At 42.6% G+C, this 27,387-nt stretch overlaps 3 protein-coding genes across 7 annotated transcripts; 2 read left to right on the top strand and 1 right to left on the bottom strand.

Moving 5' to 3' along the window:
- LOC8082015 (probable lipoxygenase 6) lies at window positions 227–6,667 on the top strand. Its single transcript, XM_002468357.2, has 9 exons — window positions 227–819; window positions 1,659–1,942; window positions 2,512–2,749; window positions 3,640–3,963; window positions 4,088–4,173; window positions 4,574–4,681; window positions 4,770–5,074; window positions 5,201–5,467; window positions 5,597–6,667. The coding sequence occupies exons 1-9, from the start codon at window positions 417–419 to the stop codon at window positions 6,354–6,356; spliced, it is 2,775 nt and encodes a 924-aa protein (XP_002468402.1). The 5' UTR covers window positions 227–416; the 3' UTR covers window positions 6,357–6,667.
- Window positions 10,882–11,911, bottom strand: LOC8059789. The gene has a single exon (XM_002465709.2). It carries the CDS (start codon window positions 11,616–11,618, stop codon window positions 11,223–11,225), a length of 396 nt encoding a protein of 131 aa, XP_002465754.1. The 5' UTR covers window positions 11,619–11,911; the 3' UTR covers window positions 10,882–11,222.
- Window positions 19,106–27,387, top strand: LOC8082014 (polyadenylate-binding protein-interacting protein 7). 5 transcript variants are annotated; one of them, XM_021448482.1, is made up of 8 exons: window positions 19,162–19,338; window positions 19,438–19,493; window positions 20,597–21,295; window positions 21,372–21,454; window positions 22,144–22,534; window positions 22,632–22,702; window positions 25,747–25,868; window positions 26,815–27,379. In XM_021448482.1, exons 3-8 carry the CDS (start codon window positions 20,701–20,703, stop codon window positions 27,089–27,091), a joined length of 1,539 nt encoding a protein of 512 aa, XP_021304157.1. In that variant the 5' UTR covers window positions 19,162–19,338; window positions 19,438–19,493; window positions 20,597–20,700; the 3' UTR covers window positions 27,092–27,379. The 5 variants fall into 5 exon arrangements, with proteins under 5 accessions (XP_021304158.1, XP_021304154.1, XP_021304156.1 ...); XM_021448479.1 differs by lacking the exon at window positions 19,438–19,493 and having other exon boundaries at window positions 19,118–19,338; window positions 25,744–25,868; window positions 26,815–27,387; XM_021448481.1 differs by lacking the exon at window positions 19,438–19,493 and having other exon boundaries at window positions 19,119–19,338.

Genomic DNA, 27,387 nt, shown 5'->3' with positions numbered 1-27,387 from the left:
AAATCTTGAAAACTTTTTAATTTTTGGGACAAACTAAAGAGACCTCAAATGAAATAGCAGCATCTGCTGCTGCTGTTCTCAACTTCTACCTGTTCAATGGTATCGTATGGACTGGCAGCTGCCTGTTTTCTCAGGTCAAACAGGAACAGGGAGCAGGCCAGCTCCCCTGGTCCCTGCAATGCCACCAAGACTCCGTTCCGTTCCGTTCTGCTCAGACTTGCAAATTATAAAAAAGAAGAGCGGGCGCACGAGGCCGAGGCAGTCGGCACGGCTCCCTCCTCGTCACTGCTGCACTGCTGCTGCTCCATCACGACGACGCCAACCACCTCACCTCACTAGCTCCCGCGGTCCCGCCTGAGCGAGCGCAGCCAAAACCCAAAGATCCCAAGCGCACAGGCGCAGGCGCAGCAGCTAGCATGGCCGCGCCATGCAGGGAGCTCGCGGGCCTTCGCCGGGGGCCAGCCGCGGCGAGGCCGCCGGTGCCGGGCCGCCGGGGCGCGAACGAGCTCTGCCTCGCGCCGTTCCACCACCGCGCGCCGCAGCAGCAGCGGCAGCGGCAGCGGCGGGGGCGGGGGCTCAAGGTGGTGGCGGCCATCAGCGAGGACCTGCCGAGGCTCGCGGCGCCCGGGACCGGGACCGGGAATAAGGGCGCGGCGGAGGGCAGGCGGCCCGAGAAGGTGCTGGTGCGGGCCGCGCTCACGGTGCGCCGCAAGCACAAGGAGGACCTCAAGGAGGCGATGGCCGGCCACCTCGACGCGCTCTGGGACATGGTCGGCCGGAGCGTCGCGCTCGAGCTCATCAGCACCAAGATCCACGCCAGTAAGCAATCACTCCGCCGCCCCCTCGCTCCTCGTCCTCGTCGTCGTCCAATCCACCACCGCGCGCCGTCCGTCCGCCCCTTTTTCTTTCTCTCGCTACTTGAGTTGACCTGCCTGCTTGCTCTTAATAAGTCCCCGACAAACTTTCGAGCTGCCTCTGAATTTTAGCTTCGTTTCGGTAGTCGTTAGAGCTATAGGGGGATTCGACGTGCAAAGCTTTTGCCTTTTGGGGGCATCTCCGTCTCTTCTTGACTGACCGCCCTGATCGGTAGGTGTCACCGGCAATCAGAATCAGGAAGACGCTAACTAGATGCACATGATCAACAGATCTTTCTGCGGATCTTCAATAATGGAGCCATGATAACCAAGGCCCGTCCGCGTGTGCGATTCTCTGCGCATTAGTATATTCGCTCTGCATTTTGGAACAAATTGTTTATTCAGAACACAAGTGACGAACTAAACAACTGGAGCAGTTTAGCTTTTTAACCGCTGGCATCTTTCGCTTGACCATGATTCCTGCAAGAAGAGAACAAATGGAGCAGATTTTTTTTTTACACGACTTCCTACTTCCCAGTCTTCAGAGCACTGCAAAACATTATAGCCTCCCTTTACTTTTTGCAGTATCTAGTAGTCCCCGTCCTGATCACTGCTCTGAATAATTCAAGCTTAAAGGAGTCACTATGCAAAACTGAACGAACGAGACATGTTTTCCCCATTCTCACCATGTGATCGGCACCCAAAGCTGATACAGTCACTTTCCATGTCTACATATTTGACTTCTCTTCTCAAGGTCGTCCTAACCTTCCCGTTCCCGGGTCGTGCCACGTGAATCATTGGCAGGGACCAAGAAACCGTTGCAGAGCGGTCAGGCGTCGATCAAAGACTGGTGTCAGAAGAGGGGTGTCAAGGGAGAGCACGTCGTGTACACGGCTGAGTTCATGGTGGATTCAGACTTCGGCGAGCCCGGCGCCATCACCGTGGCCAACCGGCACCACCGGGAGTTCTTTCTGGAGAGCATCGTCGTCGAGGGTGGGCTGCCGTGTGGTCCGGTGCACTTTGCCTGCAACTCTTGGGTGCAGTCCACCAGGGAATTGCCGGGAAAGAGGGTGTTCTTCAGTAACAAGGTAATAAGCATTTTCTGCTAAAGAAAAAGGTAGTACTAGTAGGCATTTTCTTTCCTTACTAGTTCAAGAAAAACGTGTTGTCGACCTATGCCTGGAACTGAACGTTCTGGTACTAGATTATCATCAGTCATCATTAGTATGTGCCTGCTACATCAATCCTGTGCCAAATGATCGCTGTTTCTGTTGGCAAGCTGGTCATGCATCGTTTTCTTCGATGTTGATAGCGAAAGGAAGCCATTCACTATAAAACGTGGAGCCCAGTCTAAAGGCATGATGAATTGATATGTTGTTGTCTATGCGCTGTTCAAATGACCAGCTTTTGAGTAGGCCTCGGTAGAACATATCTGTAGTACCTGAGCTTACTGGGTCATCAATCCCTTGCACTGTATGTTCATGTGTATTTTTAGTAAAATTGTAAATTTTACGAGCCCTGTCGAATTTTATATTCTGCCGATCTCTTACAGTATAGTAGATAATAGGTCAAGAACCATTGAAAATAATATTAAGAATTTACCCAATAGTAATTTGTGGCATCATATTTCTGATAAGACCTAGATAATCTCATGCAGCCGTATTTACCATCTGAAACACCACCTGGACTTAGAGAACTAAGGGATAAGGAGCTGAAGGACCTTAGAGGAGACGGCACAGGAGTACGAAAGTTATCTGACAGAATATATGATTATGCAATGTACAATGATTTGGGGAATCCAGATCGGGGAAAAGAGTTCACCAGGCCAATCCTTGGAGGTGACAAGATCCCTTACCCACGGCGATGCCGAACTGGTCGTCCACCAACTGATACCAGTAAGTTCTGTTCTTTCAAAAACCAATACGGTACCGTTACCTTTTGGAAAAAAAAATGTTTGCAGATAATGGCAATTAGAATTTGGCAAAATGCGAAATGATGCTTGTTACTTTCCAACTAGAGCCACAATCATATGTGCATGTCCAATTCTACTTTGATCAATTGTCTTGTCACTTTCGGACTTGACAGCTTCAGCCATCAGCCACCTTCACCACATGTTTTTTTTTTATTGACGAGACACCACATGGGTTGATGATGTCCAAGTTTTGAACAAGATAACATATGACTTTTGAATTTTGCTTTACACCTAACTTGAGGAAGACAGAAATTAGATTGGACCATTTGATTGCACAATCTATTCCACATGCTTCTTGGAGAAAAATAAAATTTGAGTTATCACGTTTCAGCAGAAAATTCAATGGATTCAGATCAGGATCACAGAAATGTCATGGTCAAGAGTCTCAATAAGTACTGAACATTTCGGTTAGTTAGGTTGTATGTACATGACCTTTAGCAACCAGGAACACCAACATGCTGTATCCACACTGAGTTTGATTCCCTGTATTTTCCTTTTTCCATTCTTGGGCATAGTCTCTTGGATGCTCTCCATGATATTGACTACAGTACAGAAAAAAGTATTCGTCATTGTTTCTCTCCATTAATTTTCTTCTATCCTTCAAATGACACAGAGTTTCCAGCCTGTAATGATTTACCACTGGAGGGTTTTACTAAATTTTATCAATCAACTCTTATGGTAAATTATGGCATTTAAGATTTAAGTGAAGCTGTTTACTACAAAATGGTTGCTCTAAATTTTGAAGACTAAGCATGCCTGTCTTTCTCCTCATAGAAACACTGTAGCTAATTTGTGCATTTACCTGTGGTGTAGGCATGATGGCTGAGAGCAGAGTAGAGAAACCACACCGGATATACGTACCTCGGGATGAGGCATTTGAGGAGCTGAAGCAAGGTGCCTTCTCATCAGGGAGGCTGCGGGCAGTACTTCACACCCTTATCCCATCGATGATTGCAACCATCTCAGCTGAAACCCACAGCTTCCAAGGTTTCCACCACGTTGATAATCTCTACAAGGAGGGCCTCAGGCTGAAGTTGGGTCTCCAGGAGCACCTGTTCCAGAAAATACCCCTTGTTCAGAAGATTCAGGAATCAAGTGAGGGGATGCTTCGCTATGATACACCTAGAATTCTTTCCAGTAAGTAAAATCTATTACCTTTTTGGCTTTAAACTGGTGTGCCAATGCCAGATGTTCTTCAGATTCAAGTGCCTTCGTGTCCAGGGAACTGCTGCTTTAATGCTTTAATACTTTGATTATGCAGAGGACAAGTTTGCATGGCTCCGTGATGATGAGTTTGCTCGGCAGACCGTTGCAGGAATAAACCCAGTTAGCATCACCAGGCTCACGGTAATGAATTTAAAAACATGATTATTGTGTACTCCCTCCAACCCAAATTATAAGATATTCCAAGAATCTTGGAGAGTCAAAACATTTCGAGTTTGACCAAAATTATAGAGGAAATTACAAAGATTTATGATACTATAAAAATATAATTAATGAAAAATCTAATGATACTTAGTTTTTTTGAGCAAGCTAATGATACTTAGTTGGTATAATAAATGTTATTATGTTATCATATAAATTTTGTTCAAACTTGAGATGCTTTGACTTTTCAAGATTCTTGGAATGTCTTATAATTTGAGATGGTGGGAGTAGATAAGTAAATATACTGCTAATATTGGTCAACCCCAGTAATACATAGCCTTGTTATACAGTACTACTTTACTGAGCGGTTATTTGGAAATAGGTTTTCCCACCAGTGAGCAAGTTGGATCCTGCAATCTATGGCTCACCAGAATCATCGATCACAGAAGCGCACATCGCTGGTCAGCTCAATGGACTCACAGTACAACAGGTACTGTCAATACGATGAAGTTGAAAGTTATGTCATGTATGAATGATTTTTTTTTTCTTCTGATTCTGATCATGCATCATGAGTGCAGGCAGTGGACGAGGCAAAGCTGTTCATATTGGACTACCATGATGCCTACCTGCCATTCTTGGACCGGATTAATGCAATAGAGGGGCGGAAGGCATATGCAACCCGCACAATCTTGTTTCTTACCAAAGCTGGCACATTGAAACCAATTGCTATTGAACTTAGCCTTCCTCCAAGCAAGGCAGGCCAGCCCCAACCAAGCAAAGTCCTTACTCCTCCCAGTGATGCTACCTCCAATTGGCTATGGATGCTTGCCAAAGCTCATGTTAGCTCCAATGACGCCGGTGTTCACCAGCTCGTTAATCACTGGTATGGATTCCAGAATGAACTGTTTGTTATGTGGTGAACATGCACATTACCACTGTCAATTTGGTTGATTTCTAAACAATGTCAATCCTGAAACACTTACTACTACTCTCTGACAAACTCTTCCAGGCTGAGGACACATGCTATAATGGAGCCATTCATATTGGCAGCGCATCGGCGAATGAGTGCGATGCACCCAGTCTTCAAGCTCCTACACCCCCACATGCGGTACACTCTGGAGATCAATGCGCTTGCACGGCAGAGCCTGATCAGTGCGGACGGTGTCATCGAGTCATGCTTCACCCCTGGCCCTGTTTCCTTCGAGATCAGCGCTGCTTACTACCACAACCACTGGCGGTTCGACCTGGAGGGCCTCCCTTCTGACCTCGTCCGCAGGTATGCATGCCGTTCCCGGCTTCCCGCCTCCCTATCTATAGTTGCTTGATTTTGCAAATCAGAAAGGTCTTCAGCTGTCATGGCCACTGACATTTATCTGCTCGCCGTGCTTCGTCATCTCTTGGTCAGGGGAGTGGCTGTGGAGGATGCGTCGCAGCCTCACGGCATCAGGCTCCTCATCGAGGACTACCCTTACGCGAACGACGGGCTCCTGCTGTGGTCGGCCATTCGCAACTGGGTGGAGTCGTACGTGCAGCTCTACTACCCGGACGCCGGCACCGTTCAGTCCGACGACGAGCTCCAAGGGTGGTACCACGAGACGGTCCACGTCGGGCACGCCGACATCCGGCACGCGCCCTGGTGGCCCTCGCTCTCCACGCCGGCGGACCTCGCGTCCATCCTGACGACGCTCATCTGGCTCGCGTCGGCGCAGCACGCGGCGCTCAACTTCGGGCAGTACCCGCTGGGCGGGTACGTGCCGAACCGCCCGCCGCTGATGCGTCGGCTGCTGCCGGACCCGGAGCGCGACGCGGCCGAGTACGCGGCGTTCCTGGCGGACCCGCACCGGTTCTTCCTGAACGCGATGCCCGGGGTGCTGGAGGCCACCAAGTTCATGGCGGTGGTGGACACGCTGTCGACGCACTCGCCCGACGAGGAGTACCTCGGCGAGGGGCGCGACGAGCCGTGGACGGGCGACGCGGCCGCCGTGGCGGCGCACGCCATGTTCGAGGCCGACGTGCGCCGCGCCGAGGAGGCCATCGAGACGCGGAACGCGGACCAGCGCAGGAAGAACCGGTGCGGCGCCGGCGTGCTGCCGTACGAGCTGCTGGCGCCCAGCTCGCCGCCGGGGGTCACGTGCCGCGGCGTGCCTAACAGCATCTCCATATGAATGCATCGATCGTTTACGATTCATGAAAGGCCCCATATTGTTTTTACAAAGAAAAAAAATTCTACGGGTAAATGCAGTATTATTGTTTTTGAAGCAAATCTGTGCGAGCTTCAATTGAGCTGCTGGGGTTTGGAGCGTCAATGATCAGGCAACGATATAAAGGAGAACAACCCCCCAAAACACCAAAGGCTTAAAGATAGAAGTACACAACGGAACATACATATCTGCAGTATATCGAACATCAGCAGCTCAATGCTGATGTTGGAAACTGAAATATGCCAAGAATGAGGATTGAAAATTGGAAACTGAAATGTTGGCCTGCAGATGGGCTCTTGCCACTTGCCAGCACTTTATTGCGGCAAGCAGCAATCACCAATCAATCAAAAGGCAGCTAAGTAAATTAAAGACACTAATAATTTGGTCGTATTCCCATAGTCTAATATTGGTAATATTGCCTCTCCCTATATTTGCATTGTACATGATTGAGCAAGCATATCAGAATTCAAGAATAGCACCACTTAACGGAATCAAAGAAATCAAAAATCCAAATTCATATGTATATACATATTCCATATTCACCTCCAAAGATTGGTCATATTGTTTCTCTCATAAAAGAAAATCAACCCAAAAGCGCTAGACCACGTTTGGATGCTAGAATCAGATGGCTTTCTCACAAGAAACGCTAGAAAAGGTTCCAAACACAATTTTGTAGCATGGGGATACGAAGGTCAAACGTTTTAGCTCCTTCCTCAAGGATCGAAATGGAAACGGCCAATGGCAGCTAGCCTCTCTTTGAGGAAAAAAAAACACTAGAGAAACACTTGAATATTCCTCATGAGGGCAAATTTTGTTTGCACGGTTAGAGTCGTACAGTGATGAACCTGTTCGCTTGTTATGTTGCAGATGCTCCTATTAATTCCCAGTCATTGTTCCCAATAAGGAGGGAAGAAGGTTAGAGTAACTCTAAAAATCTTTATATTCTGTCTAATTAATAGAAATAGATATTTTTATGAAAATAATACCCTCTAATAATTTCTTTAATTAGATCTTTAAATATAGTCATTCTTTATTCCATGACCTTTCACTGCAACTGGATCTTACATATGCACATCAATAGTTGCTTTCTCTTATTTTCAGGAAAACAACACTTGTGAACAATGATCACCGGCTTCAGTTTGTGGTTTGTGCAAACATGGCATATTTGGAATATTCCTAGTACATTCAGATTAATGTCTTATAACCAAAATGCAGTAATATTATATCACTATTGGTGAGTATTTTAAGGGGAATTTGGTCTTTCTAACCCCACTGTAGAGTTTAATTGTGATTGTATCTTCTACTTTTCTAATTTTGTGATTTTGCCGCAATTCTGATTTGAAGCTTCCATCTACCCTTGTTTGTAACAGTGTTAGGTGACATATGATTAAACTGAAAACCAAATTTAAGGTCATGTGAAAAGACCAAAGTACCCTTCCTTATATGTTTTCCCGGACCTTTTCAGTCTTCCGCATCAGTTCAGTCCGCGGCCTCGGCGGACTGGCGCGTTGCAGATCGGATACAGCAAATCGGGACTGAATGTTCTAGTTACTATCGTCTGAAGGTTCATACCCACTTGTATTTTCATTTGCCTAGGAGTAGGAGCTCCTGATGTGTTATCGTCTGAATGTACTAGTTGATACGTCTAGACTAACAATTGCTCTATACGTGCAGATCTGTAGGGCAAACAAACTAACTCTGCAATCTACAAAAGGCTTGAAGTTTTACAAAAATTGTCAAAGTTTGCACAAAATTTAAAATGTATACAGTAAATTATGTTAAAATTTCTTGCCAAAATCATTATTAAATCTGCAAAAAATGATGTCTAAACCTTTGAATCCAAAACAGGGATAAAATTACAAAGAACTAACAAGAGTGGGGGCAAATCTACAAGGACGAATTGTCATTTCATCTCAGAGTTAGCACGGTTACAATGACTCAACAGAATAGAGGTAAATTAAAGTCTGCTTTTGATTTGAATAATAAGGCAAAAATACAAAGTTGAAAAAGATGAGGTAAAATCACCATAAACCCTGAAAATAGGGGTATGAATGTCAAAGCCCCACCTTTCTTTTATCTCAAGCCCTACCTTTTATTACCGACTACATCCACCACCAGGACAGCTCAATCTTATACAACAAAACTACTACTGTATAACCAGTCCTAATGATGTCCTCCTTAATTATCAGTTTGTGTTCCTCTTTTTCTTAAATGGCACAGTTTGTGTTCCTCAGCAAAAAATAAATCAATCAATCAGTAAATGCTCTTGTTTACATAAATTTGTCAGGCAACTGAGCAACTTGAGACTTCTTAAGCTACCAACGGTTGCTATCTCCTCGCCAGTCGCCAGGAAAACGACGCTTGTGAACAATGATGACTGGCTCCCTTTAATAATTATTAAGCAACCAACCATGGGTATAGTTTGGAACATTCCAGGCTCCCAACAAAATTCAAATTAATGACTTGATTGCTACTACTAGTACTAGCAAGAAAATAGGAGTATATCGCAATTCGCAATACTGTTACTGAGTTTTCTTTCCTCTGGAATAAATAACATCACTACTGAGTATGTACGCCCATGACCAAAGGCAGCACTCAAATACTAAGCAAACAGCTAAGATCATCATAAGAAAGATGCTAAACAACAGCAAGTGGCCAAAGTGTCCAGTGCGACCGGCGCATTAGCTCACACTTTTGATGCATACTACTACTAATCTAGATATCAAATCCTGACAGAGCCAAGTCATCATAATATGTCCCTTTGTTCTTTTCTGAAAATTGGAGTAGGAGGCATGTCATCATGAGAGACGAATAGGAATATGCCAGGAACACTATGCGCAGGAAACAAAGATCTATGCATGCATGGCAGGATCGAAAGCTACGCGTATATTGGTTCTAATCAAGTGGTCCATGCTCCTGATGGAAACGGGCCAATAAAAATTTCCCTGGTCAAGACAAAAACTCGCACGAAATCGTGTTTTAAAATTCGGGGAAAAGAGGATGGTAATTGGTGGCCACATCATGATCTCCACGCCATTGGTGCACTGGTCTAGTGCTCCATCAAGAAGCCGTCGATGATTACGTCGCGCATGGAAGATTCGGCTTCGCCAAGACGCCAACGCTATCTTCAACTCTGACCACCAGCGCTCTGAGCTGATTGAAGAAAGAACACTAGAACAGCAACAGAAGCGCCGAATTATTTCAGCACCAAATTTCTAATTGAATGCTGTGTAGTTTTGAAATTCTGAAGAGAATTAATACGTGCCCGCAGCAAGACCTAGATGTTCAGTTCAGTAAACCATGTTACTGGAAATTTCATAAAATTTTGAAATCACGCCGACAAAATTGGTGCGTAGGATCCGTCAGTTTATGAATTGCCTTGTGTACTATGTGATAACGACCGCTGTCTGAATGTTCATAGGACAGACCAGAGCCCTGAATCCTCACTAAAATCACAGGAATGGATTCTTCATGTCGGGCGTGAGACGGGAAAAAACAATTGCGGAAGAAATCATGGATCCTGATTGGGCTCAGTTTGGCGCACCACGCACGTGAAGATGAGCATCACATTCACAGCCATGCATGATTGGTACTCACTCCACTCCATGAAAACCCAACAAAATCATTGAAGATTAGCATCTCCTTCAACCAATCAACAACCATTAGTGGTTTCCCGTCAGTCGCAGGCTTGCCTCCGAATAATATTTTTATAGGACAGATGATTCACAATGTTTATTTATTTTTCAGCAAAGTTGACTTCATCAATCTTACTCGTCTTCTGATTAAACAATCAGAAGCGAAGTAGTGGTAGTAGCAAGGAACATTAACATGGTTTCCCCTGGGAGGCCAGCAGATAAGAACAAATCTTACTTGAAAAGGCCAAGCATATCACCAACAAATTAAGTAACAATAGTTATCACTTTGTGCTCATTAACTTACCTTAAATTCTGGATGATTTTGTATTCAGTGACTTGGCTTTATTGCAATGTGCAATTTAGATACCAATCCTTGCTTTGGAGTACACTTTAGTAGCTAGCATCTGCAAGTTGCAGTGTTGCACTGCATCTGTGATGCTACCTGATGAGTAAAAAAGTCGTTATATGCAATGCAACTATATATTTCTGTATTATTTACTCAAAGCGATCATCAGACTGTCGTGTGATCTGAACAATTGCTCCACATGACTGTGGATTGTATTGTCCTCCATACTCTGTGACTAAAAAAAATCCATAGCACTTATAATAGCCTGTTAATGGGATTTAAGATGCTTCGTATTCACTGGCACGAATGTTTGTCTTGTGCTAGCATAAGCCTACTAGATTTTGACGAAGTCTTAGTAGAGTACTCCTATATCTGAAAATAGTTCTATGATTTAGCCTGAAAAAAAAGTAGTTCCACTCCACCGGGCCTCTGCCTCTGCATCTTTCGGTTTCCAATGTATTCAGCAAGGATAAATGTATTGGCATCTTACCCTCAGCTCAGCCAGAAATGATTGGCACCCTCAACAGTGTTAGATCATAAATGTACAGATTTGGATGAATTTGAACTAAATGACATGAAAGATGGGATTCTCCCATCTTGTACTAGCTTGTATATATACTTCAAATTTCTCACAGCCCCTTTTCTCCAAAATTTCTGATGTTCCACATCTCCTAAGGGCTTGTACAAGGGCTGGAGAAATTTCAGCGTTCATGTCCGAATTTTAAGCATACAAATATTCAGAACTAATAAAAATTTAAATTACGAAAAATAGGACTAGCAGAGTAGAGTAGCTAGCTAGCGCCGCCTGCAAGAACAAATCTTCGATCCGTCCCATTCAGCTTCAGGCGGTCAAGAGGCGGCCTCCTGGAACTCCACCACCACCACAGCCTTGTCCTCCTGCTTGGCGCCCGCGTCGGCGTTGCGGAGCAGCCGCCGCACCGCCGCGATGAGCCGCTCGGCCGCGGCCGGCGTCCCCCCACCAAGCGCGCGGCAGAAGGCGGCGTGCCCCGCGATCGCCGCCTCGACCTCCAGCACCGACCCGCCCCCGGCGGCGACCTCCTCGCCCACGGCGTCGCCGCAGAGCCCGCACAGCCAGTGCCCGACGTACCGCGCGCGCACGCCGGCCGCGTACGCCGGCGTGCACTCCTCCCTGAGCCCGCAGCACGCGCACACCTCCCACTCCTCCGCCTCGGCTACGGCCACGATGGCCGGCGCCACCTCCTGCCCGGCCGCCGCCGCGGACATCGAGGAGAAGCCCAGAGAATCCGCCGTCGTGGTACGGATGAAGGCAGGGGGTATCAAAACTTCTCTTCCGATAATTTGGATCCGTGAAGGCAAGGGCAGCGAGGCGCTCTGCTACTCGCCGGTGGTGAGGGCGTGGGGGAGTAGTGGTGGATGGAGCGGCGGTTCGTCCATGGAGGATGAGGTGGAGGCCTGGAGGTGGAAGGCAGCGGTGCTGCGATTGGTGGAGCTGGTCGCTCTGTGGGTGTGCGGCTTTTGTATTCGAGGTCTCAGTGAGGCCGGCAGCGTCGGTTAAAATGGCGGGAGCACGGAGGTCGGAGGGTCAAGGGTGTGGTGAGGGGGTTCGAGTGGGGCCCGCATCGCAAATGATTGAGGTGGGAATTGCTTGGTGTTGGGGGGTTTGATGAAACTGCGGCTGCTGAGCTGGCAGCGACAGCTATTGCTTATTATTGTTGTCATTTGGTTGGTGTTAAATTGATGCGAGTCCCCAAATTTCAAATAAAGCATGGATATCAAGGTCTTGTTTGGTAAAAGGGAGAATTGGCGGTGGGACATGTAGAATGGTGACCATTTGCCAGTGGACACTAGTTAAAAATTAGATTGCTCAAAGACACTCCGTTTCTTGTCAAATTTACTGGCGGACACTACATCTGATCAAATATTATTACAAAAATAGATATAAAATTATATAAGTGCTAGAAAATTATATTATAATTTTTTTTACACTCTACATGATGAGAACTATAGTGTAAAAATATTGTTTTGCACTAAAATGACCATTTTGCCCCTGTTCATAAATAGACAAAGATAACCATGATTATTTAGTTAATATATTAGTAAGATACTAAAAATACTAAACAATATTTTTACACTATAGTTCTCATCATGTAGAGTGTAAAAAAAATTATAGTGTAATTTTCTAACACTTATATGATTTTATATCTATTTTGTAATAATATTTGATTAGACGTAGTGTCTTCCAACAAATTTGACAAGAAACGGAGTGTCTTTGAGCAATATAATTTTTCTTAGTGTCCGCTGGCAAATGGCCACTATTCTGCATGTCCCACAGCCAATTCTCCCTTGGTACAACTATTCTTGTTACTCCGCGAGTAGCTTCATAGCCGGAGGCAAAACAGTTTAGTAAAATCTTTAACAAAATAGTTTCTCATGATATAAAAAAAAAAGATAAAAGGTTTGTGATGTCTTTATCAAACGGAGCCTAAATTTCAACTATGTTCTAGGCTATCTAACTATCTTCTTTTAGAATAGTTACTTGTTCTTTTAGCGTTATAGTACCAAATAATAGCGAGCGGTAACTTCTTATATGTTTCTTTAAAAAAAACACCCAGCGAACTTGGTGTCTTGTCAGATAACCGCAGCACCACGTCGTAGCATGTTTTATTTGGTATGGACATGCTCTAGATACACTTGTAGGTTGTTTGGTTTGGGCCTTTGGGGAGTGTCCCCATCTGGCATCAACACGTCCTATATGGGTTCGACCAACTAATTCTGGAGGGACGAGTAGATGACATGATTATGCTGGCGGAGGGTGTGATGATGGACGACTTGTTCCCTACATCAAAGAAACAAATAGGTCTAGGATCGAACGCAGGATCCATTGGCTCCACATATATAGTGCTACTCCGTGAACCAAACATGCTAGTAGGCAACCAAAGAGTTAAGAGGATCTATCACCTATGATGGGAACACCAGTTGGTGGCGCCACGTCAGGGGGATAAGCTGGCATTAGATGCCAGCACTGAACAGATATATGCTCCACCACAGCATTGTGGTACCATGTACCCGTGCGGCGGTGCCTGTCTGCACATACTCGGGCCTACTTGTCGATGGCACGCCTCACTTGCCTCTTTTGTGCTCTCGTCAAGTGATTTTCTTTTAAATATCAGATAGCATAACAAATGGAAAGTCGCCTGGTGACTAGCTTGAACTGTATCAGTTTGCAGTGACATAAATGATTATTGAACTGTCTTCGACTAGCCAATGCACTAGTTTGGCGAGTGACTACTCACACATAGAGTACAGGGGTGTTGGTTCCACCTCCTAAACTTCAGTCCTGTCATATCCTATATTTAGACACTAATTTAAAGTATTATACATAGACTAATTATTTTAAAAACTAATAAACTAATTTGTGAGACAAATCTATTAAACCTAATTACTCCATAATTTGGTAATATGGTGCTACACTAAATATATACTAATAATAGATTAATTAGGCTTAATATACATGTCTTATTAATTAGTTTACTCTTGTGCAATTAGTTTTTATTATTAGGCCATGTTTAGTCCTCCTAGTTATCGTCCGAACATGTGATGTGACGTAGACTAAATTTTAGCCATGTTCTAAATTGTACTATCCTTTGTTCTAAACTACTTTGAAAATGTCATTTTTAACTTTTGGGTATCATGTTTGATTATTTGTCTTATTCAATTTTTTTAATAAATTATTATTAAAGTAATTAATATTTATATAAAATTTTTGAATAAGACAAACGGGTAAACAAGATGACACGGAGTCCAAAACTTTCAATGGAATGGATGAAGGATGTAACACCCGGCCCAAGGCTTAATAGGATTAATAGGAGACTCATACCAATAAGTTACAACTTATTTTCTGGAAGCACATCTCTAAAGAACTCTAAAATTAAGCGTGCTTGACGTCTCGTGGAGGCAGGAAGTTACAAAGTATATTTTAATTTAGCTACAAATACTTTCTTAAAAACATATCGAGTATCTTATCTTGTTTTCTCGTTAGTCAAAACTTCTCTAATTTTCACTAAACTTTAGTAAAATATACTAATATCTATTTATTTCCAAATAAATGCTCTATCAAAATATTTTCAGTGAGAAACTAATGAATAATTTAATGTTTTAGATGTTATTACATTTTCTATTAGTTGCGTTAGCCGGCAAAAAGTATTACATGTGTTTTATATTAGATGTTTTGCACCTTGCATGAATCCACCTAGCTAACTATTAGTTGCGTTAGGTGGCAAAAATCAGTTAACAGCTAATTGTAAGTTTGGTGTTAGAGCATTTCCAGGAGTTCGGTAAAATAACTTTCTATCTGAAATTTTTAACAAAAAAAAGAAAAAAGTCTCCTCCAACAATTTAATAAAAGAGGTACTTAAAAATAAAAGGTTGTTAAATATCCTCCTCAACTTATAAGTTTGCAAAGCGGAAAGAACTCTCTATTCCTCTAGTAGAAGACATGACCGGTTCTAGTAAACACAAAAAAAAGATGTGAATCCTACTATGATTTTTTAAATTTTAGAAAGCTACTATAGGTTACTGACAGAGAAGAATAAAATTTAAAATTGCTATTTCTTTTATTAACTTGTTAGATTTATTAGTTTAGTAAGGAAATTATACCAAACTCCTGGAGATGCTCTTAGGTAAGACACTAGTTGGTTTATTAGTTGAGATCAAAATACGACCATAGGTAACATTTAGCACATGATTGGTAATTGCATATGATCCAAATATGTCTAAAATTAGAGAAGTTGGATATAGGGTATAGGGTAAAACTAAAATTACCTATAATTTAGAAACTGAAGAGCTATAGCCAGGACAACTTTGAGCCAAAAAGTAAACTAAGGGCGTTGAATAAACAAACACCTTCACTTCCATGTTGTAATGAAGTAATAGCAACACGGACACGAACACGGACACCTTCACTACTGATAGGCCAGTCTCAATGCATGTTTCATGAAAGTGTTATGCACATTAAATAGAGTGTCATATAAGCAAAATTGCTGACTTGGTAGGGTCATTAAATGAATGAGTTTTATCAGATGAGAGAGGAGTTTCATCTCCATGAAACTCATATAGCTCGATTAAAACTATGCATTGAGACTGGCCTAAGGCTTCGACATACTCCACATGGGTCCACATTCAAAAGAATAGTACATTTGAGTGTGTGCGATTTATTAAGGAGTGTGATAGCTCGATTATGCTACGGTACTGTCACTGTATAATTAAACAAAACTGACAGCTCATCTCTTGAGCAGAAAGCAACATGCATATGTCCCCATTTTTTATTTATGTCATTATGTGTATCCAATAAATGCAAGCGAGGCAATATATATATTTTGAAATAAAAAGAAGCCATCAGATCGAAGGGCACAACGTCACAAACCGTATACAGTACTATGGGTGTGATTGGTTGCCTCCATCGAGCCAGGCCCATCCCGCACAGTTCAGTGCAGTTGGTCCATGTTTGGTTTCTCTGTTGGTATCTTTTTCGTGTATGGCTTCGTTCCTCTCTCTCCCTCTATCCCGGCCGCCTCCGTCTTCTCGATTCGAGCTTCCCACTCCAGCCGCGACGATGCGGTGCAGCCATGGTACAGAGGCCCATGTGTCATACACTTAAAACTCTCATCCATGCATGCAACCAAACAAGATCCTACCTTATACTGAACCAACAACAAAAACAACCAAACACGATTAGGTGTATAGTTTCAGCATGCATCTCACCATGCTAGACCGGCTCTCCATCCCGGCTCCCCGTAACCAAAGCAACCAATCACCCCCTGTATCTCTATTTGTGTTTTTGTTTGCAGTGTTCTTAGGCCTTGTTTAGTTCACCCAAAACTAAAAACTTTTCAAGATTCTCTATCACATCGATTCTTGTGTCATATGTATGAAGTATTAAATATAAACGAAAACAAAAACTAATTGTACAGTTTATTTTTAAATCACAAGATGAATCTTTTAAGTCTAATTAGTCCATATTTGAACAATATTTGTCAAATAAAAACAAAAATGCTACAATACCAAAATCCAAAAATTTTCGGAACTAAACACGACCTTAATATACAGTGACAGTTGTATCGAGGACCATAAAATGGTTTGCAACGAAGAATCATATTTTTCATTCGCGGTACAAAGGTGCAGCAGGATTGGGTGTGGATGATTCGGCCCACGGAACAAGGAGATAAAAAGTAGTGCAACGCATCTCGCAGCCCCGGTCGCGGCACCACTTCCGGTGGGCCCCACGTGCCAGTTCCTAGCCTTCAACAACCCCCGAGGTGGTCCCGGGTGCACGGCCACACGGACACGGGCACGAGGTGGGTCCGTGGCTGTCTTCACGAGACAAACAAAGCAAGTCAAAGAAGACACACTCCTCTCCTAACTTCATTTCAGAGAAGGCACACTAATATTTCATTCAAATTTTTTTTGATTAGATTAGACTATATATATACATAATTAATTAAAAGAATCTAAAATCAAATAGACTTGCCCTGAAGGCAAGCCGGGGCTAGGGTTATTTGTCTTTTTCTTAGCACCATAAATTCATAGAACCTTTTAAGAATAAACTCAAAAGAGTTTCATATCTGATTATCTCAAGAAAAGCAAATGTTAGCACAAACTATAGACAAAAAGACACAAAACGACTTATAAAAAATAAGAGTACACCAAAGATTAAATCGGTCTTCTTCTTCTTTCGGACTCAATTGTTTGCCAGAAGACCGCATTGCAAATACAATAAAGAAAAGGGTCTGCAAACACCCACACCAAACATGGCTTTGAAAACCACAAAATCCGCTCTCATCCAACGAACGAGATCTAGTATCCACTAAAAGAACATCTGCTAGAGAAATCCTCTAAGGAACATAGGTTTACGATCCTTGACCATCAAAACAGAGTATTGAAGATTTTGAGCCTTAAGGTAGAACAAACCAAAAGAAGGGATCAAGATCGCCACATCAGAAGCCAACCATCTACTTCCTCTGGTAAGCACAACTGCCAAGATCTAAAGATCATAGATCTAACAAACCAAAATCTCACTGGTCCTTCGCCAACGCTAGATCGGACGTCGTCGAGGTAGGGATATACTAGAGAGACCTTATTCTAAAGTACCATCGTCGTCGACACCTGAACCAAACCCTAGATCAACACGGATCCACAAACATAATCTAAAACTATGAAAGACAAAAGGGTTTGAGTCCTCGCTCCTCTGTCCACCAATGAGATCACCGGTTACGAGAGAGGAGGAGGAGGACTGAGCCGTGGCGGCGGCGGTGGTTGGGAGAGGGCAGCGGCACTAGTGTCCTCGGGAGAGTGCCACCCCTTTTGATTTGATGAGACGAGTCCAAAAGAGTTGGATAAGAGAGATAGACCTATTTGATGGGCTAAAACTTTTAGCCCATCCAAATATGTATAACATTATTATTATTATTATTGTTATTTGTGAGGAAGCTTGTGACATTATTTAATCATGATAAACCATTTAAAATGTCGCACACTTATGAACATTATTTATCATAGGACATGTAATAAAGACATAAAAATATCAAAATGTTATTGGATACGATCCCACCAATAGTATCAATTTTCTATCCTCGACATATTACGATTTTACAAGTATATCGATTCATGTGACATCAGCTCCATAAGACCACAAAATTCTAACGTTGAGATCCTGGCAAACCTAAGTAGGGTAAGACATTGCATTTAGGAAAGGTCATTGCATATACATCTTGATAAAATTTAAATTTAAGGACATATGTTAACATCATATTCTTATGATGCTATTTTTCTCTATAAGATGGCATGTGGTGCCAATTTCGTTGCAAAAATATTTAGATTTTAGGAGCAGAACTTGTACAGCATGATAAGATGACAACACATGCCTTTTGATTGTAACACAATTTAAGGACATACAATATTGTAACAAGATGACAATTTAAAATAAAGAAATAGACATTAACAACATGTCAATAATGAACATCTATTAGGACCGAATAGCGGCCACTATGTTGGTACTCCAAGCATTATAGTGTGCTAACCTTTTTAATGGTAATAATGTGGTATTGCGTATACTCTACTATAGCCAGTGCCGGTGCTAGTGACGAGGATTTCTTTTATTCTCTTATGTCTCTAGTTTATTTTTAAAATTTTTATAGGAACAAATTTGTAGGAGAGACTTCTTTTATTATCTTTCATTCATCTCTAACCTCTTCCTTTAAAGCTTTTATATGAGTGAATTTGTAGAAGGGGCTCCGTGCTCCGAGTAGAAATAGTGTGGGCTTGAGCTCACCCCCCACCTCGTGCTAGATCCACCCCTGCCTCTAACATTACTTTGATAACGATAGTAAAACAAAACATTACAATGATAACAAAAAATAGATGCTATCTAGTACTCTTTGTTCTAAATGTCAGGTATTTTTTTATAGGTAAACCTTTGCTAACTTTGATAAAAAATATATTAACATCTATAACACCAAATAGATATATATATTATGATTGATTTAACAATAAAGTTAAGTTGTTATAGATCTTGATGCATTATTTTTTTCTACAAACTTAAGTAAGAAAATTAGAAAAAAATAAACTTATAAGTAAGACAAACTAAAAACACCCGATCGAGTAAAAATTGGAGCGGAGGAGTACCCACATTTGCGCACCACACCGTGATTGCAAGGTGGAGTAGGAAAGAAAGAGGTGCCACAGAAAATCAATGTGGGCGTAGGGCGAAGGCAACAGGTGAAGTGTCAACGTGTGGCTGCAATCCGCCTCCGCACTCACTCCACGCACACGCCGCCATACGCGACGCTGCCGAGCGCATCGCCGCCGGTCCCTCCCTCCCTGCCTGCGCCTGTCCTCAGCCCGCCGCTTCTCAGTCCACTTCTGCCGGCAACCCCTCTTCTCTCGGTCTAGAGATCCGTCCGGGCGCGGTACTCTTACCTTCGTTTTGGTAAGAATCATATCCGAGCTTGCTTGGATGCTTGGATTCCCTAGTTCAAAGGGCTTTGTTGCCAATCGAACCCTAAAATTCTTCTTCTGCTTCGTTCAGTTGTTGTAGATTTGTGTGCTGCCGGATGTCCTGCTAATCCAATAAATCAATCCGTGGTCTGTCTAGATTCTTGTTCTTCTTCTTGAAAACGGGCAAGATCGACATGAGTTGACAGTGCACGAGTTCTTGCTTTGTTGTTACCTAATCAAGGTGTTGGCGCAGCTTGTTTTCCAAAATTTTGGGGCTCAGGTGAAGCCCGCCCCTGCTTCCTGAGGGGGGTGTTACTGTTGGGTCGCACCTGAGCTTGCTTTTTATATACTTTTAGTAAAGATGCTGGTTTAAATGTTCTGTCTTCTTCAAATTTCCAATTCCCCATGTTTTTTTCTTCTTCTTATGAATGGTTAATGGTGCAGTAGCTGGTGTCAATATTTTTAGAATAGAGCACTGGCGAGCATATACTTCAATTATTATTATCCAGTGCAAGGTGATGATTGTAGAATCCTTCTGCTTGGTCAACAAAGAACAATGAGGAATTTAGTGGCACATGTTTTCTTCTATCAAGAAGTTGTTTTTGCGATCAGAATATTACATTTTAAATACTTTATGTTGGAAATACAACAGCCTTTTGATTGTACTAGATTTCTGATGTACCGATGCTAGAATAAAAGTCATTTGCTCATAATTGGATCCCCCAAGCAATAGGAGTTCTTAATCTTATACCTTTGTTGATGTGTGAAATATGAGTGACACTGTGCCTGCGCTAGTTTGAAACCCAATTCAGGAGTGATTAGGGATGTTCAGCTCAGTACCATAGTTCTTCTTTGTGCATGTTTGGTGTCTTATGTCCATTTCTTCTGCATAAATCTGAACCTTTAAGTTACATTTTTCTCACTTTCAGCATAAAGCCAATTTCTATTTGACATTTTCATCCATACCTGTCCCCAGTTTCTTAGTGATTTGGATTTATGACATTATCTTTCTGTAATTTCCTTTGACCTGATTGTTTAGTCGTGTTAAAGGATGTAGTGGTAGCATGGCCGTGAGAGGTCAGTGATTTTGAGTTTTGTTTGTCGTTATTTTTCTAAGTTAGTTCCGCTTAAATATATCATGATCAAGGCCTTTTGCTTCATTCTTAGAGTTAGGAGCAGTCTGTGATTCTGTTAAGTTTCTATTTGCAGAAATCTAACATTTACTACCATGCCCCAACTCTGTCTAATAGGCACAACGAACAATCACTCTAGAAGACTCGGTACTCCTTGGTGTGTCATACTCTTTGGTAGCAATCTTACCATTCTTGAGAAGAGGTACATCTGTCTGTCAGCAATGTCCATAGAAGAGAGGAAGATAAGTATGATAAGCAAGAGCACTATGCTAAATCCAAATGCAGAGGAATTTGTTCCTTCATCCCTTAGATCTGTCAATGATTCCTCCAAGAGATCAGATGCAACTATGGTTGTCTCAGGGCCATCTAAAGAATCCAGCACAGACAAGCCAGAGTCCATTTTACGAAGTAACTCTGATGAAGAAGCACATCAGTACTGGCAGCAACAGCTCCCTGATGACATTACCCCTGATTTCAAAGTCCTGGGACAAGATGAAAGTACTGGACCTGACAGTCTATCACTCACAGGCCTGTCCATAAATGATGGCATTGGCACATCAATATTTTCTCCAAACCAGGCACTGAGCATGCAGCACCATGCTTCGCCTTTTATCAGGGACAAACTGAGTACGCGCCCAAAGATTAACTTGTCTGGCCCAACTTATATGGATGAACGGTCCCAAGCCACAATTTTGAGTCCAACTGCAGGTTCCATGAGTCCAAATGCTGCTCCATGGGTGAAGACTATGAGGAATGGGGTACATTATAACACAAGCAGAAGGGATACCAGTCACTACAATGGAGATTCTAGCATTGGTATGGTGATGGTTTGTAATTTTTCTTTCATGAGGGTGTGGTCCTTTAGGCCTAAGATTTTTCCTTCAAATTTCAGGAGCTTCATTGCACAACCTTAGTGATGTGTATGGAAGCAGGCGCAGCTTAAGCTCGACTATGGATATCATGAGTCAGCTGGAGGTCTGTCCTCAGTGTCCTAATTTATAAACTATGCTATTTGTCTAAAGTTGTTTTGTCCCATGTGGCCATGTTTCTTGTTATCCACTATGCTGTTTGTATCAAATTCTTCTTTTCAAAAGTTGCACACCTACTGTCCTGAAACTGTCATGTCGCTGACAACTTATAACTTAACTATCTATGCAAAAGATCAGCTTAAAGAGAAGCTACTGTGCACCTAATGTATCAGTCTCACTATCCAGTTCTATATTGGATGATTGGTTCTAAAATTCAAAGCATTGCTTAAATTATGACCTTTTTATTTTAAATTTCCAAGAACACTGTAAACTGGCTTATTTTAATGCAGATTGATTGTACATACATTCATACTGTCGGGTCTATGTTCGGGCATAGTGTACTAGTAGCTTAATGTAGGGAATTGCTTATCCTCTAGAAGGCGCTGAACTTTTTCCCTCCTCTCCAGGTCAATCTATTCACTGTGACTCCATATACTCTGATTTTATTCTACTTCTGAGCAATAATGAAACAATTCTTCCTTTGATCTTCCTTCTGCTAACAAATTGCATGCGCTGTGCTTGCACAAAATTTTATTCTATTTTTCAACATGCTTCATGGAAATGGCTATTGTATTTGTTTACTGCATGAATTCTTCTACATATATTTGCTAATTATTCTTGTATGCCTAATAACAGAGTAAGGTTGATGGACGACTTGGTCAGAACCTCAGGTCACTGTCATTTGGAAATTCAAGTCCTCCATCACCAGCATCATATGCCCAAAATGGTCTTGGAAACTATAGTAATGAATCTTTTGGTCTGCCAAACAGTCCATATAGATCTCATTCAGCTATACTCGCAGATGATATTGTTTCACCTTCAGCTGGACGTGAACACATATCCCTCGATGTTCCTAGAGGAAGGTACAAGATGACTAGTTTGCCTGTTCCTGGTCTTGGTTCAAGCAGAGGTTCTCAGCTGTTGGGTGGCTCATATAATGGAAATCATGATATGATCTCAACCAATACCCTACAAAACATGGCTGGAATTCAGACAGGACCAGCTTGGCTTGAAAGTGATGCTGCGGGTAGTGCTCTTGAATTACAGTATACTTTTCATAATATGCTAGTAAATGTGTGTGGCATGCATATTTCCTTATGGTTTGAACTTGTTTCTGATGACAGCAAACGCTTATTTGGAATCAAAGGATGAAGTTCATGATTTTGCAAGCCTGCGACATGCAGTTCTTGAACAGGTAGATAAACCACTGTGAGAAACTGAACTATTCAAACATTTCAAGCAAAAATATTGCATGTGCTGTTTTTAGTATCACTGCTCTGTAACTGTAAGTGAATGCAATCATCCTATGTCAATAGGAGCAGGCATTTTAAATTTTGCAGATAATTGAGGCTGGTAGTTGATCCACATTCTGTTTAACATTAACTTTTAATTGCTTTGAATCACAAATTCTCACTCTCAGTTCAATTATGATCAGCCCCTTTTCTGTTATGGGCCGTTTGGATCCTTTCATTTTGGGGGAATTGGAATCTACTTAATAGACAAAGCTATTTGGCTTGGAATTTGACATTCCACAACTTTCCAAAGTTCACATAGCCCATCTCAGATTCATAGGGTGGGAAATGGAAATTGATTTTGTAGATCACCATGCTATGTCTCTACTTTGCAACTTATAACACGCTCTTCAACTCGCTCCCCTCCGGTACAAATGCAACGCATAAGTATCTCTCTCATATGGCCCACAATAATATATAAATATATTCCATATACGACCATATTAGCTTAATTAATCTGTGTATAAATTATGATTATTAAAATGAATCAATGTTCAAAAAGGCGTTTCTAGGTGCTCACCTGGGCCGCGCTAGGCGGAGGGGTGCCGCCTTGCCTATGGGGGTAGGCGGAAGATAGGCGTGGCCGGGAGGAGGGCGGGCCGCCGGCACGGAGGCGGCGGCAGGCGACGAGTGGAGGCTGGGACACGGCTGGGAGGAAGGTGGGCAGCGGGCGCAGCTGTGAAGGAGGGCGGGTGTGGATGTCCGGCAGTAGATGCCGGCGCTACGGACGCACGGCCGCGGATATGGCGGGCACAGCTGTCGGAGGAGGGGGGAGGCACGTGTCACCGGAGGAGGAGGCGCGCGTCGGAAGGAGGGAGGAGCAGGCGACGTCGGAGAAGCAGGGAAGGGAGGCGGAGAAAGCAGAGCACAGACTCTGGTTCGTGCGGTGGGTGGAGGATGGTTGGATGGATAAGGTGGAAGGGGTGGATAAGGTGAGCTGGGCTTTCTTGATGGGCCTTTCTTCCAACTTTAAGTCCACAAATCTCTTATTTCTTCTTTTACTTAAGGTAATTTAAGGTAATATATATGTATGTGTATAAAAATTAAAACGCCTAGAAAAACACCTTGAAATGCCTAGGGTTGCTTAGGCTCTAGGCCATGGGTCGTCACCTAGAAACTGCCTAGCTTCTTCTTGAACATTGAAATAAATTCAATTACAAGGATCCAATAGAAAATGGTTCTACTGCTGAAAACAGTGATATTTGTTGCGACATAGTAACATTATGAATTACAGGAGAACTAGAGTTGACTAATGGTTTGTGGTAAATAGAACAGATCAACCGACAGTGTTGCTCACCTTTTTTCATTACAATTGTGACGACCTTTGATTGTATGTTAGACAATATAAACATACTTGGCATTGTGATCTGTAGCTACAATTTTGGACTGATTTGGTATGGTTCACATGTATATCTGATTTTTTTAGACAGCATCCTTTATTTGCCATCAGAAGATAACTTGTGCCTTATTTGTAGCTAAAAAGTTTTCGGTTATCAGCCGTCCACTCTAGCTTTCATTCCTTATCTGCTACTTCCATCATTTTTTCAGTTAATTTCTGTTAAGTGGTACTGGAATAGACACTTTTGCCACTTCCCTGTGTACATCATGTAGTAAAATTTGTCCTGGTTTCCTTCCTTAACACTGATAATGTAAATATATGGCTATTTCGGACTTTGTATGATGCCATGCACAGAAGCTAAAATGTGGTCTCTCGCATCATTTTTAATGAAGTGCATACATCAGTACAAGCAATGTTCAGTGCAAAAATAGATAGCTTCACAAATATAGGTATCAAAGCATTCCAGACCAAGCATACTTCTGAATAAGTAAATGGTATTTGTTCCGTGCAGTTAAGAAAATGATTTTTTTTTTCATGCTCAAACAACTCAGTCTGAATAATTGTTCATCTCCAACATGTTATATTCTCAACCAAGAATGCATTTTCAACCAATCTATTATTATAAGACAAGAAACTGACTGGAGCCCAAACTATTTTCTCAAAGAAGGAAATTTACTAGGTCTTTCAGATCCAGGGGGAGAGAGAGAGAGAGAAAGACGGAATCTGGGTCTCACCTGCACCGGCAGCATGGAGGGGGTCCTCGGTATGGACCAGATGCGGTATGCGGACGGCGCCACCTTGGAGGGGAGCTGCAGCTGCCGGCATCAGCTGTGGGCAGCATCGGCCTGGACTAGATCTGCGATCTGGGTCTCACCTGCACCGGCGGCATGGAGGGGGTCCTCGGTATGGAACAGATGCGGTATGCGGATGGCGCCAGCTTGGTGGGGAGCTGTCGGCATCGGCTGCGGACAGCGTCGGCCTGGACTAGATTTGCGACATCCTGAGGGGGAGCTCTGTCACTTGGGGAGGGAGGGGCGTGGGTGGTGAGAACTGGCTTTGGACGAGCGGTGCGGCCAGCGCATACCGGCTGGGGACGGGCAGTATGGTTGGTCAGTGCAGACTGGCTGGGGACAGGGCAACAGGCGGTGTGAGGTTATGCAGGCGGTGTGAGATTATGACAGCAGTGCAGGTTGCTGTCTTGTGGACAGGTAGTCCCATGGGGGCATTCTGGTCAAATCATACAAACACTCAAATTTTTAAGGTCTCAAAGGGGACACATTTTGACGTAAACTGACAAAAAGCAACAGAAGTGGCAAATAAGGAATAAAAGTTAAACTGGATGACAGATAAGGAACCAAAAAATATTCAGTGGCAAATAGAGCACCAAGTCATCTTCTGATGGCGGATAGTAGTTTTCTCTTTTGTTACGATGATGGAAGAATAATTCTCAGATACCACCTAGGACCTAGCTTAGTATATTATCAATTCAGTGGTTTTGATGATATTTTTTCACAATCTATAGCAAGCTTCTAAAAGTATCTCCTCAGTTATGAGCATTCATTATCCAATCATTTAGAACTGTTTTCTATATGCCGAAAATTTTAGCAGGATAGACAGGCTTTTCTGATGGGCAACAACCCTTTAACAAAGGATCTAACATTGAAGGAGCTATACAGTATACAAACCAGGATGGTTCAGGAGAAGGCTAGAGAATCAACATATCGACAAAGGTCAGACATAAATTTTCCTTGATGCCATATGCTTACTCCGTTCCAAATTATAAGAAGCTTTGACTTTTTTGGTACATCCATTTTGCTATGTTTCTAAAAAAAAGTCAAAACAACTTATAATTTGGAAATATATGGTATGGCTTCCAATTAGGTGTTATTTCTGCTTGGAAGTTGGAACACTAATTATGGCTTCATATTGTTTTTTTTCTTTGGGCGTCCAAATACTGAATTGAGCTTTAATTGGTGGCAAATGAGCATGTAACTCAGTCCCTGTAGTCAGTGATCGATAGTTTGATACAAAGATTTTGTAGTGTAAATGGTATCTATTTGGTTGCGAACCATTTTATTGTGTTTATTTTTCAATTCCAATGTTAATACACAGTAGGACAATGATGGTTGTCATATATAGTTTCCATATTCAGTATAACTACACAGTAGGACAATGATGGTTGTCATATATAGTTTCCATATTCAGTATAACTTGCAAGAATGTGTGGATGGTATTGTAGCTTTATGTTAGGAGGTTGTTAGCACACTGGCCAAGTCAGATGTGTCTATTGAATTGTGACTTTCTTGTAGACCATAGTGACCAGCAGTTGTCATGTTCTACGAGGGTCCAACCGTGGTAACTGCTACTTCTCCTGATCACAAATATAAGTTTGTTAGGAACATGGACACGGTCTCTAATACGAAACTGACTTATAATATATTAATAAAAATACATTATGTTAAATACTTAAATGAAAATGCTATTTGTTATAGAAGTAACTTAAATATGGATGTCGTAATGCTAATGCATATGTACAGACTTTTTGAATTTGGACAACCTATGTTGACTTAAAATTTGTGATGGGAGGAAGGCCGGAGGCCCTGCAACATGATTTCATTTTTCGACATGAGATGTTAGTACTGCACGAAAGCTAAAACATTTGTCTGTTCCCAACAGATTCCAAATGCCAGAGTTGCAAGGCCTCATCCAGGAACAAAATCCCCCAATCGATCTCTGTGGTCTTCACGTCAGTGAGGCGATACATGTCCTGAACTACGAGCTCAACAACCGAAGAAAGATTGTGAGATCCACTGGTCGCCGACTCCAGGCTGTGATAATATCAAGCGCCCGCACCCCAGCAAGGCTGACCGCTGCCGTCGAGCAGTACCTCATGGAGCATGGCCTTCAGTACACACAGGCGCAACCGGGCCTCTTCCGCGTCCTGCTGTACTAATGGAACTGGCCTAGCTGTTGTTCAGAACTGGATCAGATGAAAAGAGAAGGGAAAAAAAGTTGACTTGTACTTTTGTATATGGCAGAGATGGCTAGCTGGATAGAAGCGTTAAGATAGGTCATGTAACATTCGTATATCAGGCTTTTTGTCAGCAAATGTATACATGTTAACATTTGCGGAGTTAGGGAATATTCTCGTTCAGTCTTTGGTGCTGGTGGATGCATAAGGGGATAGCATCTTCACAATCATAATCTCGTTCATAACCTTTGGTGATGGTGGATTCATATAGTTTCTTC

This window comes from Sorghum bicolor, chromosome 1, assembly GCF_000003195.3.
Source record: "Sorghum bicolor cultivar BTx623 chromosome 1, Sorghum_bicolor_NCBIv3, whole genome shotgun sequence".
NCBI lineage: Eukaryota > Viridiplantae > Streptophyta > Magnoliopsida > Poales > Poaceae > Sorghum > Sorghum bicolor.
The sequence above is the reverse complement of the archived record's forward strand: the minus strand, read 5'-3'. Positions and strand labels throughout refer to the sequence as shown.